General features: G+C 40.2%; 1 protein-coding gene across 1 annotated transcript in view; it reads left to right on the top strand.

Moving 5' to 3' along the window:
* The first annotated feature begins 1,060 nt into the window (after window positions 1-1,060).
* LOC138950016 (zinc finger protein 271-like) overlaps window positions 1,061-19,202 on the top strand; it is a 51,278-nt gene continuing 33,136 nt past the window's right edge. The window contains exons 1-2 of the mRNA XM_070321800.1: window positions 1,061-2,345; window positions 4,094-4,275. Of these exons, the coding sequence (XP_070177901.1) occupies window positions 4,173-4,275 (103 nt within the window). The 5' untranslated portion in view covers window positions 1,061-2,345; window positions 4,094-4,172. The remainder of the gene's footprint in view (window positions 2,346-4,093; window positions 4,276-19,202) is intronic.

Genomic DNA, 19,202 nt, shown 5'->3' with positions numbered 1-19,202 from the left:
TATCTTACTTTTCACGGCCTATTATTCCAAGTCACACGGGGAAAAATAGATTACTCCAGCGGAATTCGTAAGTTGATTGTGTCCGCGGATTTTCGCGGATTCGTGGAAAAGTCCCACCCCTGGTATTAACTAATTTATATATATACATGTATATATATATATTTAAAGGCACAGTAAGCCTCCCATAAACCATCACAGATACTGTCAGGCTGTTACACAAAGTACAAACACCCTTTCATTTAAACACTCACCGCTTGAGAACATCCTATAGTGCCCTCCGTAAAGAGCGAGCAATTTTCAAAGAATTTATTTTTGCGTAGTTTATCCTACCCCTGAGCCATCGTGAACCCGTGTGATCCAGTTTCCCTTTTTCACAATGTAGTCGTCAGTTAGTAATTTGAATGCGACTCAATGTGAGCTTATCTGCAATAGCACGTTATTATACATGACTGTACCTCTGACTATGCACGAAACAAACGGATGTGGTACCCACAAGAACTCTAGCGATCGATAGCTTTTGACTGTTCAGAGGAACTGGCGATAAACCGTCGTCTGCTACGAGAACCACGACAAATAAACAAGAAAATGAAAAATTGAATTGAATTTTCCTCTCATAAATTGTACATACGTGGCTGAGGGGCTGGTGCCGGCAATCCCGCCTGACAAGTTCCTGACCCCTCAAAAACCAGGACGCCTCATTCATCCACGTCAATCTTCCAGAGACTTTAGCACCTCGAATTCAGTAGACAACTACATCAGGAACAATAGCAGATGCTTCACTGTGCCACGCTGTAACACTGAGCAATACAGACATTCGTTTTTTTCCAAAGACTGTAGTGGCCTGGAACCAATTAGATGAAGAAACTGTAACCTCGGCATCGACCGAGAGCTTCAAGTCGGCGCTGGCAGTAGCCAGACGACGATAAAGAACTAGCTGCGCACCCCCCACTCCGCTGCAACAATGCCAGACATCTGGATGACTTGTTCTATAAGTGCAGCGTAACATACAGATACAGATGTATTGTAAATAACTTTCAGAAGTTTCTCCTCACTGCCGTAATGCACAATTGATGCAGTCCCGTGGCGGAAGGAAAAGGTTTTTACTTGACTGATCGGTTTTCAAAATGACTGATTGATTATATGAATATGGCTGACAAAACCCAAGTCTCGCGAAAAGCAATAGCTTGCCAAACAAACCCACCCATGTTGCTGATCCAAAAAGTAACTAATAGTAATAGCCTACACAGCAAAATAATAGTATCTGATACATTCGAAGCAATAAAAGAGCCTTTTAGTCGGTCTATGTCTGATGTCCGACGCCTAACGACATCCCTGAATACACACCTTATGAACAGCAAAGTAGTGGAACAGTCTTCGTGATTCGGTTGATAAACCAGACAAAAATAGTTCAAGTTGATGGAGTTCGCTCCCTTGGTATAAGCTCTTTACCAGAAAATCTACTAAATTGTGTGTCTTTTTACCAAGATGTCTTAAAATATATAATCGGCGTAGTTGTAGTCGGTGTTCAGTCACATCTGTAACTTTCAAAAAAGTCTGAGCCCTCAAAAAAGCGTGTGCAATTAAACATGTTCTACAAACAACAGAAATGGACACACACACTCAGGCACTGGGTCGGTTCAGTATGTGTCAATACATTATTAGTTTTGTGTCCATTCCTTTCTCATTTGGCAGTTTTGTGCAAAACGACGTTACAGGGGAAACCATTGTTATGAGTGTGACAGAGTGATTATTTTGTCTGTTGTAAGTATTGTGTATGTTAATTGTTATAACTATTTTATAGTTACACACACACACACACACACACACACACACACACACACACACACACACATCATTCACTCACTCACTCAGTGTTATTGTAATAGTCAGGGAAACAAGTTAAATTACTCTTGTATGTAGTTTTATAGTTTAAGCCGATGGCAGTAAAGTATCTTAGGTATTTTCCTGTTGGACTGGTTTGCTGACCAAACCAGGCAACCGCGCTATCAGTGAACTTTTTGTATTTTATCTGTAGCAGACGAGTTTTGCTGCGGGGTTGATGTACCGCTTCTGTAACTTGATGTAGCATACGCACCAATCAGGAGCGTACAGCAATCATAAGTTTACTGCGCATGCGTGATAACGTGATTATTGTCATTACCAACGGAACTGGAAGCGACGACAGTAAATAAAGAATCTAGAAAAGCCAACCTGACTGCTTTTATCTGCGTGAATCTGAACTAACTGCTCAAAAAGTGCAGCAACGTTACATGAGTGCTAGTTTTAGCATGGTATCTGAAAAGCTTGTAAATCGAAAGATTGTAAAACTGTTTTGTTGAAGCTAGGTTGGTTTAAATGAGTATTTTGATATGCTTTAGTGTGTTAAATTCATAGCTCAGAATTCAGTGGCATTCTTTACTTATTTTTGTTACAAGCCAAAGAACATTATTTTGTCGGGGAAATTAATTGACGGATTGAGCTCCAAACTTTAGCATAATTGATTAATTTGGTTGTTTGATCGACGAAAATGACGCAAGAAAGCTTACGTTTTCAACCAAGCGACATCATATACACGACAGAGAACTTTATATATCCCCTGTCGGAATTCACGGATAATCATAATTCCGTCTTTGAGTTTGACGCATGTAAACGAAATGCATTTGTACACAAAGATACAGTTCATTCCGTGACATCAAAGGGATCTAAAAATGAATTGTTATACTTACAAGTGCAGGTTTTGCAAATTTTGAGGCTTAGATGCCTCTGAATTCTGAGTTATGAATTTAACACACTAAAGTTCAAGATTACCGCTAATTGCTATTGCATTGTGGGATGTTGACTTGTCTTGTGTGTTTTGGAAAATATGATGTAGCTCTAAGTGTTCCAAAGTGGTGTCGAAAACGCCAGAGTGTATACAGGACTCTGACCCCTGTATACTACTATACACTCCAAGTGCGTATAGTCGGTGCAAAACAATTAAAAAACCTGATGCTCCACGGACTTTAATTATAATATAATGTAGATTTCATTCTCTGAGTGTACATCAAAGACCAGACAACCACATCAACATGCAGATTGTCATTCCGCCATTCATTGTCGATTCATTGTACACATATCAAAGTACGCTTGGGACATGCACAAACAAAACACAAACAGTAACTAACACACACACAAACTGTTGTTGCACGGCAGTTTGGAACACACTTTGTGACTCAGAAGTGGAAGTTTGCTATGTAAATGTACATTATTTGCCAACCCTCGATACTCCAAAAAAGAGATAGCGAAAGTCAATACATCATATTGGTTTTTCATTGGCTACTTCCTAATGATGACCGGTACAGTTGGCCTAGTGGTAAGGCGTCCGCCCCGTGATCGGGAGGTCGTGGGTTCGAACCCCGGCCGGGTCATACCTAAGACTTTAAAATTGGCAATCTAGTGGCTGCTCCGCCTGGCGTCTGGCATTATGGGGTTAGTGCTAGGACTGGTTGGTCCGGTGTCAGAATAATGTAACTGGGTGAGACATGAAGCCTGTGCTGCGACTTCTGTCTTGTGTGTGGCACACGTATATGTCAAAAGCAGCACCGCCCTGATATGGCCCTTCGTGGTCGGCTGGGCGTTAAGCAAACAAACAAACAAACAAACTTCCTAATGACTAGTTAGGGGGCATTTCATTGACAAAAGAGTTGTAACAAAGCTTTTTGTTGTCGGAGTGTATACAGACCTAGCAATCCTGTAAACACTCGGAGTGCGTATAGCTTTTGCCTTATTTCTCCTGTTTATCGCTAATTTCTGCATACAATGATTACTTTGCATATGATTACTGAGGGGCGCGTGCCATTTTTGTACTTTGTGTATACAAGAAACTTTTGAAAGACGAACTTGTTCGATTTTTTTCCCTTGAAAAATTGAAATTGGCTGTTCAGATGTTCGTGTGCTATTTTGGTGGTTGTGATGTGGTGTGGGAAGAATTACCATAACGACCAGCTGCCATGGATTTTTATTTTACTGCAAGTGCAAGCAGAATAACCATTGCACCATTTCATCCTCGTTTTCTTCAAATACATGTACCACATTTTTTGTTCCTTTTCTACAGTAACGCTGTGAACAGTGGGGAACCATCAAGGCCTTCACTAGTGACCAGACAGGTACATGCAGAAGCTTCTCACTGCAGCATGGAGGAAGGAGACACAGCAATTCTGTCTGACTTCAAGATAGAGATTGATGTTGCAGAAGAGACACCGCAGTACTGGCACATGACGGAACCACAGCCATACGGTAAGGTTAACCAAACCTATCTAACACTAAAACAACAAATGCAACATCCTCAGTCTACAACCTGCTGAAGCAATGTGCCTTGCTGAAGACTGCTAGCTTTAATTGTTAAAGTGACATTTTTTAGGTGTGTTACTGTTACTTTAGTTTTAACAAAACCTATGTAAAGATAATTTTGTCTTTTGAAGAAAAAGCAGAGAGAGATAAAATAAATAAATTTAAACCAGGTTGACACTGCAGGATAAGCTTGTAGACAAAATAGTTTATGGTAAGTGAAGCTTTGTATACAGCACATCACTAAGAAAAAGAAAAATGCCTTTGTTCGCAGCTCATTTTAACTGTAACAACGATAAGGCAGTTTATGTTGAAACATACGATCGACTGAATAGGCCAATAATTCCCCTGCCATATTCAGCAAACATTGCTTTTGTAAGACATAGTGGCTATACAGTAGAACAGATTGCTTTTATAAGACGTAGTGGCTTACAGTACAACAGATTGCTTTTATAAGACGTAGTGGCTATACAGTACAACAGATTGCTAATATAAGACGTAATGGCTATGCAGTAGAACAGATTGCTTTTATAAGACGTAGTGGCTATACAGTAGAACAGATTGCTTTTATAAGACGTAGTGGCTATACAGTACAACAGATTGCTAATGTAAGACGTAGTGGCTATACAGTAGAACAGATTGCTTTTATAAGACGTAGTGGCTATACAGTACAACAGATTGCTTTTATAAGACGTAGTGGCTAAACAGTCCAACAGATTGCTTTTATAAGACGTAGTGGCTATACAGTACAACACATTGCTTTTATAAGACGTAGTGGCTATACAGTAGAACAGATTGCTAATATAACTTATTAGACGTAGTAGCTATACAGTACAACAGATTGCTTTTATAAGACGTAGTGGATATACAGTACAACAGATTGCTTTTATAAGACGTAGTGGCTATACAGTACAACAGATTGCTAATATAAGACGTAGTGGCTATACAGTAGAACAGATTGCTTTTATAAGACGTAGTGGCTATACAGTAGAACAGATTGCTTTTATAAGACCTAGTGGCTATACTAGAGGAACTAGAAGGGGGAGTTTACGTCCACTCAGAAACTATTTCTATTTGGGACAAGAATTGGTGACTGGAGCTAGGGAGTGGCTATACAGTACAACAGATTGCTTTTATAAGACGTTGTGGATATACAGTACAACAGATTGCTTTTATAAGACGTAGTGGCTATACAGTACAACAGATTGCTAATATAAGACGTAGTGGCTATACAGTAGAACAGATTGCTTTTATAAGATGTAGTGGCTATACAGTAGAACAGATTGCTTTTATAAGACGTAGTGGCTATACTAGAGGAACTAGAAGGGGGAGTTTACGTCCACTCAGAAACTATTTCTATTTGGGACAAGAATTGGTGACTGGAGCTAGGGAGTGGCTATACAGTACAACAGATTGCTTTTATAAGACGTAGTGGCTATACAGTACGGCAGATTGCTAATGTAAGGTGTAGTGGCTATACAGTAGAACAGATTGCTATTATAAGACGTAGTGGCTATACAGTACAACAGATTGCTTTTATAAGACGTAGTGGCTATACAATACAACAGATTGCTTTTATAAGACGTAGTGGCTATACAGTACAACAGATTGCTTTTATAAGACGTAGTGGCTATACAGTACAACAGATTGCTTTTATAAGACGTAGTGGCTATACAGTACAACAGATTGCTTTTATAAGACGTAGTGGCTATACAGTACGACAGATTGCTAATATAAGACGCAGTAGCTATACAGTACAACAGATTGTTTTTATAAGACGTAGTGGATATACAGTACAACAGATTGCTTTTATAAGACGTAGTGGCTATACAGTAGAACAGATTGCTTTTATAAGACGTAGTGGCTATACAGTACAACCGATTGCTTTTATAAGACGTAGTGGCTATACAGTACAACAGATTGCTTTTATAAGACGTAGTGGCTATACAGTACAACAGATTGCTTTTATAAGACGTAGTGGCTAGGGGGTGTCCCATATTGGGACGAGAAAGAATTTACCCGATGCTCCCCAGCATGTCGTAAGAGGCGACTAACGGATTCTGTTTCTCCTTTTACCCTTGTTAAGTGTTTCTTGTATAGAATATAGTCAATGTTTGTATAGATTTTAGTCAAGCAGTATGTAAGAAATGTTAAGTCCTTTGTTCTGGAAACTTGCATTCTCCCAGTAAGGTAATACATTGTACTACGTTGCAAGCCCCTGGAGCAAATTTTAGATTAGTGCTTTTGTGAACAAGAAACAATTGACAAGTAGCTCTATCCCATCTCTCCCATCTGAAAACGTACCAGCCAGAGAGCAAATTTTACGAACCAAACCAACAATTTGATTCAGCATCTTCACTCGCATTTGGCGAGTAGATGAACACTTCTACTCACCAGTTGCATGCTTCTACTCACTATGGCGAGTAAAATACTTGCCACTTTCAGGGCTGGTTTGTTTCTAACCTAAACATAATGTTGTAGTTTTCCAGAAATTGCTCTACACACAAACATACACCACCACCCTCGTCTCTTGACTAAATGTAAAATGCATAGTTTTTTGATGATGCACTTTATAAAGATCACTGTTTCTCTTTCCCCAGTCTTGTAGCTGTTGTAGTTAACAAGTTCTATATTTTAACTTTGAGACTTATGTTCTGAAAAAAATAGATCACACTCTAATGTAAACCTCTAGGTAACGCAACCCTAATTTCCTTAATATTAATTATTATACAAACTTACTTAACAATTTGTATGTCATCGAGAGCAGCTGGTGCAGTTTTCTTGGTAGCATGCCCCTTCCACATACATTTGTAGTGTGTACAAGGTTTGTCTGCTGGCACAGTGTCGATTCCTTCAGCCATGTAGTGTGAAGCAGCAAAAAGTGTGGCAGCCACATGGTTGCAAGACTGTCCTTTCTGGGTAAAAAAACCAACACACAATCAACATCCGTTTGTGTCATCTTGATTTTCCTTAGCCTGCTAATAACAATTAACTTTATCTTTCCTAGGAATTCCTACAGAGAGCTTGTAAGCGCATGCTGCAGCTGTTGATATCTATATAAAATATATATACCGGCTCAGAATGGAATTTGATCTTACCGCAGTGATAACCTTCATTGACAAGAGGATTCACAAACTCATGTGTACACACATTAAATAAAACTCCGCACTCAGGTACCTGGTATATATTGTAATGGATGGCCCTATTAGTATTATCCAGAAACTTTAACCTGAACATTAGTGGATCTAACTTTTGCACTGAGAAACATGTGATACAGATCTAAAAGTGTTCTTCATTGAGACAAGTGAAAGACTGAGAGACTTGTGGACAAATGTTATGATATTAACTGTGTTAAGATGTACTCACCAGAAAACCACTGCACAGTTCGTAGCAGGAAACTTTCGCTGACTAGTTCATGTAGTTTTTATTCGGAATCGTGTGCGTATCGATCGCATTCTTAAGAGACGAACACAATGGAACATAGTCTTCTCTTCGATGACGCCATTTTGGATGACGTGTTATTCGAGATCTCATCGAAGAAGAACGATGAGAGAATCTTATGTTATGAAATGTGCATGTGAATATTACTGCATGCATTTTAGAATTGATTCATTATTGATAAGATAATGATTGAGTGAAAGGAAACAGAGATTTAGTTTAGTTAGATAAATTGTTTGTATGTTGTTAGAGGTTACCTAGAGAAACGTAAACAAACACTTTTTGGTCGCTTTGACTTGAGAAGGTGTTATACGAGATCTCATCGAAGCAGAACGATGAGAGAATATTATGTTATGAAATGTGCATGTAAACATGGTTATGCATTTTAGAATTGATTCATTATTGATAGGATAATGATTGAGTGAAAGTAAAATGGAGATTTAGTTCGGTAGGATAGGTTGTTTGAGCATTGTTAGAAGTTACCTAGAGAAACGTAAACAAACATCCTCGATCGCCTTGACTCTAAGACGATCGAGAGTGTCGGTTCGTTGCTAAAGGTACGAAACAACTAAAGAAAGGAAGGAGAGACAAGGTATGTTGTTTATGTTGTTAGGACATGTATTGGGGTAACGTAGACAGACAGGGGAGATCGTTATAGACGATCGAAACGTTAGCGGTAGCTAGCGGTAACAGGTAAACAAACAAGGAAGGGGATAAATAGAGAAGGGAAAGGAGAAATCGGGGTTCTAGTGGGCAGTTCTAGCGATTGTTCTAGCGATTGTTCTAGCGATTGCTTAGCGATTTGGTTCTAGACGGGTTCTAAGGCGATGCTGTTCTATTCAGTTCTTGCGATGTGGTTCTAGTATGCTTCTTCGAGACGGGGCTTTTGAGGTTATTCGACAGGAGAAAGTGGGGCTATTCGACAGGAGAAATCGGAGTCTTTCTACGCTAGGATCTTTTCAGTTCTTAAAGGTTGTTCTACGCTATGAAATCGGGGCGGCTTCTTCGAGACTGGACGAGGAGAGATATAATATTGAGTTAGAGAACACTAGGTTCTAAGCTACACGAAGGGATAGCAGTCTACAAGAAGAAATGGGGAAAAGAGAAATCAGAACCAGTCTACGGGAGAAATCGAGGTCTGCAGTAAAGAAGATAGTCCTGAACAATGTCATGCCTATTTTTATATGTGAATGAACGATACACTGATATATTGAAATTCGATACGAATTTGTTCAGATGAATAAATCTGAACATTGAAACCCGGAACAATTTCTGTCTGTTTTATTCTTCATTAACATTCACACACACAATAAACAAACAACGAGAGTAAACAGCCTCTCGCCCATTCCGTTACAATATTGAACATGCCTAGCCAACATGGCATGGTCTCCTGGAGATACATGATTGAAATTACATAAACATGCTGCTCATAACTTTGTCAAAAAAGACAGCTTTTGCATGCAGACATTTTCAGTAGAGAAAAATTATTATGAATCTCTGTGTGTGTTTGTCACTTTGTGTGCCATGCATTATATGACTGAGTATGATTATGAAAACTGATTGTGTAAGATACCAAGGAACGCAGCCATCAAGTTAATCCCAGAAAACATACAAGTCCAACAAGACTTTTACCCATCAATACACTCGCAGTAGGCTCCAAGTGCCTGGTCAGCGTCACTACAGCATACACTTCGTTGTGAGTCTGCTTCATTGACGCCAGCACACTCGCTCTGAGTCTGATCACCACAGTTGCTTACTAGCTGTTGTGCCATGCAGAAAGACATTTTATGCACACATATGTCTATCGTTTACCCTAAGGTTTCGCATTCTTTGCGCTGGATGCGTCGTATAACTTGTCGAACGTCGACGCAGTAGTATCAGTAAGAAAGTTGATCCAGAGATCTGTAGATCTGTGGTCGATCACCTCTGCTTCGCTTATGCAGGGGAAGTTCGCCAAGTCTTTCGTCCATATACCACCAATAGATGTTTCATACCTTCGTGCATGTCCTTGACTTTTTGTTCATGATTTTGACCAAGATAATCCGTTTTCTTGCAGAGTTTCTCAAAGTAATCCTCTGGCAATAGTACTTCGAGCACCGAAAGTGAAAGAGGTATTTCGGGCCATGCACCTATTGCCCCCTAGTTCCGGTTATCAGAGAGAGGCTGCCGTGCCCTAAAATCTGATTGGTCGAAACGCTGGGGGCAAAGGTTATACGTAAAAGTTCTATTCCTCAGAAATATCGCGATCCATTCAGATTTCTTATCTCCAAGAAATAAAAAAATAAAAAAATAAATCCCTCCCCCCCCCTCCCCCCCCAACAACAACAAGACCTTCCTTCATAATTATCAACATTTTTTGTTAAAGTCCAAGACAACGGCCGCTGTTTATCGCTAAGGTTTCCTTCATTAGTTACAATTGCACTAAAAAGATACTTTCCTGAGGGGAGGTCACTACTGTGTTGTTTCCGGGATCAACGCAGCTTTCGAACAGCAGTGCAAACGTGTGCCATAATTTAGGCTACAGAAGTTATTTAGCCATTGAGAAAACTACAGTCACTGAACCTTTCAGCCATTGAAAAAGTCACAATCACTGAACCTTTCGCTAATTTGACACACTCTTTTCCGTTGCGATGATAACATAAAAAAGTTCCTGCAATGTATCGATCCTGATCCCGATCCCGATTTGGGACCCGTAAGGTAAAACGACAGGTGGTGCGGAAAAGGAGAACATCCGTGACCAGCCCAGGTAAAACGCACATGTGGCAACAGGTAGGACGGCAGCGGGCCTTGTTTATCTCACATAAACTCCATACTAACTATCTCCCCTCCCCCTCAAAGTACTGCTAATCGAACTTTGGACCTCCAAGAAATAAAAAAATAAAAAAATAAATCCCTCCCCCCCCCCCCCCCCCCCAACAACAACAAGACCTTCCTTCATAATTATCAAATTTTTTTGTTAAAGTCCAAGAGAACGGCCGCTGTTTATCGCTAAGGTTTCCATCATTAGTTACAATTGCACTAAAAAGATACTTTCCTGAGGGGAGGTCACTACTGTGTTGTTTCCGGGATCAACGCAGCTTTCGAACAGCAGTGCAAACGTGTGCCATAATTTAGGCTACAGAAGTTATTTAGCCATTGAGAAAACTACAGTCACTGAACCTTTCAGCCATTGAAAAAGTCACAATCACTGAACCTTTCGCTAATTTGACATACTCTTTTCCGTTGCGATGATAACATAAAAAGGTTCCTGCAATGTATCGATCCTGATCCTGATTTGGGACCCGTAAGGTAAAACGACACGTGGTGCGGAAAAGGAGAACATCCGTGACGAGCCCAGGTAAAACGCACATGTGGCAACAGGTAGGACGGCAGCCGGCCTTGTTTATCTCACATAAACTCCATACTAACTATCTCCCCTCCCCCTCAAAGTACTGCTGATCGAACTTTGGACCTCGTATAAATTTCACTCATGGAGTCTTGCTTAGTTGTGGTGAAAAGTTGTTTTTAGACTTAGAAATTTGTTTAGTTTAGTTTAGTTTGCAGGGACATATGGTGTAAATATAGGTTACACACTCCGAGTTCTGAATATCGTGCATATTTTCCCTAGGGTTGATTTTCAGGTATTATCGAGCCTCTGGCGAGGTCATAAATACCTGTAAATTGACCCGAGGGAAAATATGCACAATATTCAGGACGAGGTGTGTAAGCTTTTTATCCCATTACTCCGACGTTTTCATTAAAAAAAAACGAACATTTTGACTCAAACTCTGCGAGTGCCTGGTTACTGCTCATCAAACCTTCTGCCACCGAAAATCGTGTCATGAGAATGTGCGGAACGAGTCCCCTTTTTTTGTTTTTGTTTCCAGGATTGTGCCGTTGAATGCATTTGATACTGTGCAGTTACCGGTCCGTTACCCGAGCTGGCATTCGTCAAAACTGCGAAAGACCGCATTCTGATAATCTTGGCTTCACAGCTAGCGACGGGAGAGAATAATACCTGAAGGGAAGTAACTAATTTTTGACCAGAGTTCAGGATTCGAAAGACCGCGCGTGTGATTTTACAAGTGATGAAGATGATTGCTGAGTTTATGCTTATTTGAGCCTTTTGTGCTTCAGTGTTCAAATTTGGATTACAGTGGAACCCCCCTTTTAAGACCCCCTAATTTAAGACTCCCTCCTTTTTAAGACCTTGTTTTCTCAGACTTTCTGTTCATAACCTCTGTAAAATTACCCCTATTTTAAGACTCCCTCCTTTTTAAGACCTGATTTTCTCAGATGTTTGGAGGTCTTAAAATGGGGGTTCCACTGTACCTACTTCTTCAATCGTCACTTACTGATTTAGGTGAGCCTAACTTTGATGTCTGTCGTTGTCTTAGGCCATTAGGTATCTGTCTGGGGGAAAACGGCGCACCACTGTCGAGTTGTTTTTATGCGGCAACGCATGTAGCCAAGTGGTCTCTGTATGTCCAAGATCCGACCTTCTTCGCCACCTTTTATTCTAACAGTATCACCAACTTTGAAAATGGCAATTTCCATGCTGGTCAACTTCAGCCGAAGATACTACATGTATAGCAAACGACAGATCTTGCAGCAGACGACAGATCTGTAGCAGACGACTGATGAGACAGCCTTGTTCTATTGAACCATACTTAGCAATCAATGCTCTAAAAGCGATAACAAATGAACAAAACTATAAGCATACTGTTTTAGTGTAAGTTTTATTTTGTCGCTCAAGATTTTGAATCGGGATGTTCTTGGGATTGATCTAAGCGGTTGCCAATGAAGCGTACCTCGTTACGACAACTTTACTAGAGTTGTGCGCCTTGAATCACTGTGTGTCTCTGTCGCTCTCCCTCGTGCTCTCTGTCTCACCTTGTCGGACAACTCATAATCTTCACTCGGGGCACGTTTCATGATATTGAGGATTGCAGTTTCCCTCTCACACACAATATTCCAAAATAATAAATAGTCAAACAGGGGCCAAAAAACAGTTTGCACCAAGAGTTCAACTTTTTATCTATCCAAAACAGTAAAAAAAATTATATGAACATTCGTATTTCCAAGATGATTGGCGTTTCAAGACGCTATATCCTAAAACCCCCAAAACATGCTTTTACAACTTCAGTGCATAATAACTGCCCAAAGGTGCTGTTTAAAGCAACCTTTGATAATAATTTTTAACATACTCCTTGAACACATTAATAAAAACGGTTAACTTGCAAATAAAGGGACAGTATTGATCAGAACAATGGTAAGATAAAGGATGCTACTTATATTTTGTACATTTTTTTATCTTTATCGTTTCCTGTAGACCTCAGAAGTTCTAACCAGCTTAAGAAATCATTCTAAAATCGAAAAACAAACATCTATACAGTTTGTACGCAAAGTAGATTGATATTTGACACAGTCACACAGACATACGTGGGCTATGGGGCAACCCTACCCCCTAAATTTGAAAACGGGGTCAATTTCTTAACTGCATGCATTCAGCAAAACAATCCCTAAAAATTTATTTTTTTCACAAATGAACTTATGACTTTAGAAAAGCATTCAAAAATGCATATATACAACGCTTTTTCTTTGGTCCCAATTCAAGGGGGTGTGCTATTCTCAGGTAACACTGTGAACGCTCAAATGAGACTTGGTCACATGTCAAAATAGTAATCCCCCCTGTTGTTCATGGTTCGTTGGTGGGATTTTTTTTTATCTGAGCCATTGGCAAGCATGAAATGTCATCAACATTAGGAAAGACATAGTATCTCCCATTGTCTTTTGCGCGCAAACACTTCACACAGATCTCCTCTCGATCTGGCCCATCGGGGAAATGGGTTGACTTGGGGATGATCACCGCCCTGTATCTCTCCACCTTTCCATCCATGCTGACAAAGTCAGCGGTCACAAAGTCCCCAACTTGAATGTCTCACTGTGGGACAAAGAACCTGGTTTTCACGACTGGCACCACGCGGCATCCCGTGGCGTGTTGTGGGTAGACGTCCATTGATTTTGATAATAATTTTTATATTTTTAATTTTCAGACCTTGTTTTTAATCCGAATATAACATATTTATATGTTTTTGGAATCAGAAAATGATGAAGAATAAGATGAACGTACATTTAGATCGTTTTATAAAAAAATAATTTTAATTACAATTTTCAGATTTTTAATGACCAAAGTCATAAGCTAATATTTACGCCACCAAGCTGAAATGCAATACCGAAGTCCGGCCTTTGTCGAAGATTGCTTGGCCAAAATTTCAATCAATTTGATTGAAAAATGAGGGTGTGACAGTGCCGCCTCAACTTTTAAAAAAAAGCCGGATATGACGTCATGAAAGACATTTATCGAAAAACTGAAAAAAACGTCCGGGGATATCATACCCAGTAACTCTCATGTCAAATTTCATAAAGATCGGTCCAGTAGTTTACTCTCAATCGCTCTACACACACACACGCACACACACACACACACACACACACACTCACACACACACACACAGACACACATACACCACGACCCTCGTCTCGATTCCCCCTCTATGTTAAACATTTAGTCAAAACTTGACTAAATGTAAAAAGAAAAAAAAAATTCAAAAAAATGGGATAGCGGCGAAACGGGATTGCGCCAAAATGGGATGCGGTAGTAAAATGACGCTTGGCTTGTTAAATGTCGCCAAAATGGGACGGCGGCAAAACGGGATTGCACGTAAATGGGATATTGCGCGAATTATAAACGAAGGAGTAGGCCCTAAGTTTCTCGTACGAGATGTTTACTGGGAGTAAATATTTGGGGAGTAAAAATTTAGTTCCTTGTGAGTTCTTTTTTCGTACAAGATTTTTACTGGAAGTTTACTCCGTCCGAGTCAATTTTTCGTGGAGTAAAAATTTTGTGTTACACCGGTTCATGACCGTTGTGGTAACGAGCGCACATTGTTGTCTCTATATATTGTGTTCCTACGAATCGAAAGTACGATCGCCAAGCCAGTCTGTCATTGAAGGCAACGTTCGATATTTCCGTCTGTCAGCGTTGCCAACGTTCGACAGATTTTACTACTGTTACTCACAAACTTTCAATTTACACAATGAAATGCCAATAACATGTACACACAAGAATGGGAGACGAAGGGAAAACCTACTAGCGATTGAAATTATGCAAACGAACTCACAAATCCCTCACTTTCCGAATGCAAACGCTGCAAATCCGTATGCGTGCGTCGCTGTGCCGAACGTTGGGTTGACGAACGTTGCTGACAGACGCAACAAAACTTGATCAAAAGGCACTAAAACGATTAAATGTTTTACTCACTGGGTATCGCATTCCTCTTTTTCTTCCTGCAGACGATATGAAGCGGTTGAAACGTCGTTTCCGATTAAAGGCTCGGTTATTTCCGTTAAAAACGAAGTTTGCCGAACGTGTGATTCAGTCTACAGACACCGGTCGGATCACAACAAAAATGTTCATTCTTTGCGATTTTGTGATACTGTTGATGATACACCTGCTTTCCAGTGAAGAACATCAATAAAATGATGTTCACAAGCAAGAATAACAGACAAAAGCACGCGATGTGTAAAATTAGGCTTTGCTTTGCAAACAAAGCACGTGTTTTTTTTACTGACAGACACTTTCGGTGGTGATTGAAAATTTTTCCAGAAACGGTTTTATGCTCCCATTTGATATTGTTTCCCTATTTTCTCTAGTCAGAGACTAACCTTGTGTATTAATTGAATTAATAACCCCATTATCATAAGTTTTGTGTGTTATTTTCGTGTCTGTTGAATCACACTTTGAGATGGGGTCATGTGACAGAAGGAAATGGTGTCTGTCAGGATTCACACGTTCGCTTCGAAAAACGCGCTCAAATAATTGCTCAAACACAAACATTTTAGCTTTTATTTATTTTTTTGTATTGCAAATACCATACTTACTCATGCCAAGCAGAAAAAATGATGAAAATCAACACAGTAAGCAAGTAATTTGAAGGCAAAGTTTACACACATCAAAGAGTCTGATTACCGTGAAACCTGCCTCGGCTCTATTCACCCAAACAGATTATGTACATGTACATTCTTTGTTGTTTTCTTTATTTCTTCAATGATAATGTTTGTAGATCGTTAGCCAAACGTCAGTTCGACTTTTATACCGCAGAATATCTCAATCGTTTTGCTGAAAAAAAGTACATGTAGTCCCCGAGTTATAAATATGCAGATGACCTCTAAATTATTCAAATGTACTCTGAGATCAAAGACAATGACCATTGACAGGTGAGATCGAGACTCGGTTGTGATGGATGCTTGTGATGGATTATCCAGAATAATCCCCTCTACAGCTAACAGAGACAAAGAGGCAGGTCATGTAGTTTAGTGTGCAGGAGCTCTTACCACAGGGCCTAGCATTGTAAGCCGTTTGGCTTACTTTACGCCGAAATAACATCTCCAGTACGCGGAACTCGATTTGGTGTACGCCGAAATGCAAAAACCTGTTATTCCCAAACAGTCCCAGCTTTCGTTTTGTGCGCCGTTCGGTTCAATTCTCAATCGGTTTCACAGTTTGCTTGAGCACGCACTTCCTCTGGCATCGCGCGAGCATGCTTTGTGTCGGTGTTTTGTGGCTCTAGACTTGAAATAATGTCTCAAAGCGACATTGTTGAACGTTGTCAGCCATTCAGTGACAAAGAATCCAGGTATTCCTGGAAATGGGAATGGCACTTTTAGGCCAAATAACACAAGATTGTCAGTTTTCTTGTTTTCTGTCTGTGTTTTGCTTGTTGGTGAAGGCATAATTTAGTTGCTCAATCTTCTTGAGGGGGGGGGTCATTTTAGATTAAAAAAAATCTTCAAATTTTCTATTTCAGTTTTTTTTTCTATTTCATCACTATTTATATTTATATTTCTATTTTTTTTCCCTACCAGGGGCTTTGCCCCCTTGACCCCACTGGGGGCCTCCTGCGGCCCCCAGACCCCCGCCTTTGTAAGCTGAACTCACTTTTTCCAATGCTAGGCCCTGTTACCGGCACCCTCGTGAGATATCTTTTTAATTGTCGTTTCTAGATAGTAAAATATGCGCTGAAAACGGTCAGCTCCCTGGCCACCTCGAAATAATGTCCCTTTACCCTGGTGTCAATCTTGGGTCGCAAAAAAGTGTACCCCATTCCGCCCAGAGCCTTAACCGTTAAAGATAGGAAGACAAGTATTGAACAAGAAAGATGCACAACAACCATGTGTACCATATTTGGTCTCACATTTATATAAAAATATTGATGACCTTGGAATTGATAGGCTATTTTAAGATTTCTGGCCAAAAATCGTCAAAAACATGACAAGTTGTCTTTTTTCTAGCCTAAACTATGAAAGATTTAAAGACAAGTATTGAAGACAAAAGATACAATGGGATATTGGCAACAACATCTGTTCTCATTATTGTACAAAATTGTTGATTGTTATTGCATTTTTTTAGTTTTTGTGGATTTCACAAAGCGTACCGATTAAACGGCAACGCGTGTCATTCGTCGGAATTTCGTTCAACCGTTGAAGATAGAATGACAGTTATTGAACAAAACAGATGCAAAATAACAATGTAAACAATATTTCTTCTCACACTTAAATTAAAATATTGATGCCCATGGAATAAATGCGCTATTTTTAGATTTCTGACAAAAATTCGCTAAAAACATGACAAATTGTCTTTTTTCTAGGCGAAACTATGAAAGATCCAAGGACAAGTATTGAAGACAAAAGATACAAAGGGATATCGGCAACAACATCTGCTGTCATTGTTGTACAACATTGTTGATTGTTATTGCATTGTTTTAGTGTTTGTGGCAACCCGTGTCATTCGTCCGAATTTCTTTGATGCTGCGTCTAAACTATTGAATATGGAATAATAGTATGTGAACAGATAATAATGCGTACATTATCATTTTAAGCATCTTTTGTTATCATACATATAAATCAAAATCGTGTCAGGACTTGGTATAAATGTTACAGTATGTGATTTGTTCGCAAATTTCGAGCAGTTACGAAAATGTATACTCAGAAAAGTGAATGAAAATCCAGGACAACATTTCCAACGCCCTCGTTGGGGCCCCAAAACACTGTAATGAGTGGGTCCCATTGTGGTGCAAAAATAGAAAACAATTCTATTCACATTACAGATAGTCAGTAGTTGATAACGTCAAATGACACAGTCATGATTACTCAAGACTCATCATCGCTCTCAGCAAATGCGTCAAAGTCAACCCCCTCTTTTTCGTCGTTCTCCTCTTCTTCACAACCACCATCGGCCAGAAGATCAATCAGCGACACAGGTAGGATAGGCTTGAGGGACCACACGGGTTCCAGCACACTGTCGGCATTGTTACTCCATCCCTGCCCCTGGTCGTAAGGTTTGGGCCTCTCCAGAATGCCTTCACGAGCACGCTTGTACAGGGCAACACAGTGGTTTATGCGCTGAATGTGCGGCATTAGAGCAGATTGGCAGGGAGGCATGCGAGCTAGATCGACCGTAGACTTGGAAGTGAATTTCTCATGCTCTCCCACGAGCCACATTAACTGGGGTCTCACGACTGTGATTGTACATCATGCTTGTGAACTGTTCCAACTGCTCCCCCCGCGGGTTAGGGGGAAGAATTTACCCGATGCTCCCCAGCATGTTGTAAGAGGCGACTAACGGATTCTGTTTCTCCTTTTACCCTTGTTAAGTGTTTCTTGCATATAATATATAGTCAATTTTTGTACAGATTTTAGTCAAGCAGTATGTAAGAAATGTTAGTCCTTTGTACTGGAAACTTGCATTCTCCCAGTAAGGTAATATATTGTACTACGTTGCAAGCCCCTGGAGCAAATTTTTAATTAGTGCTTTTGTGAACAAGAAACAATTGACAAGTGGCTCGATCCCCTCTCCCCCCCTTTCCCCGTCGCGATATAACCTTCGTGGTTGAAAACGACATTAAACACCAAATAAAGAAAGTTCCAACTGCTTCGCCACCCGAGGCTTGACATCCCAGTCGTCACCAAGCTGTCTAAACGCCATGTGAAACCTGGGGTTCTTCTCCAGTTTCTTAAGGGGCCCCACCTTACCTTTTCCTTTGAAAGCACTGGTGCAGTCTTCTCCGCTGTACACATAGAACCCAAGAAGAGTGGCACAATAGTCATACCCCAGGGACTCTGCAAGCTCAGAGAGGTTGATCAGTCGCCGATGCTTGGCCGATGGAAAACACCAAACGTTTTGTCTTTTCGCTCATATCTGTGTCTTCCTTGCCGGCCATTACCAGGCTGAGAAACCGGACGAGGTCAGGAGGAAGAAGATATTCGGCAGTCAGCTTCATGTCATTGGCTGTAGGTGGCCAAGTCAGATCTTTGGACTCTTTGAAAGCCCGTAGAATAAGAACTCAAAGAAGAAGTGCGACTTCTTGGTACTTGTCTGCACTTCCCAGAGTGTAAGC

This window comes from Littorina saxatilis, linkage group LG16, assembly GCF_037325665.1.
Source record: "Littorina saxatilis isolate snail1 linkage group LG16, US_GU_Lsax_2.0, whole genome shotgun sequence".
NCBI lineage: Eukaryota > Metazoa > Mollusca > Gastropoda > Littorinimorpha > Littorinidae > Littorina > Littorina saxatilis.
The sequence above is the reverse complement of the archived record's forward strand: the minus strand, read 5'-3'. Positions and strand labels throughout refer to the sequence as shown.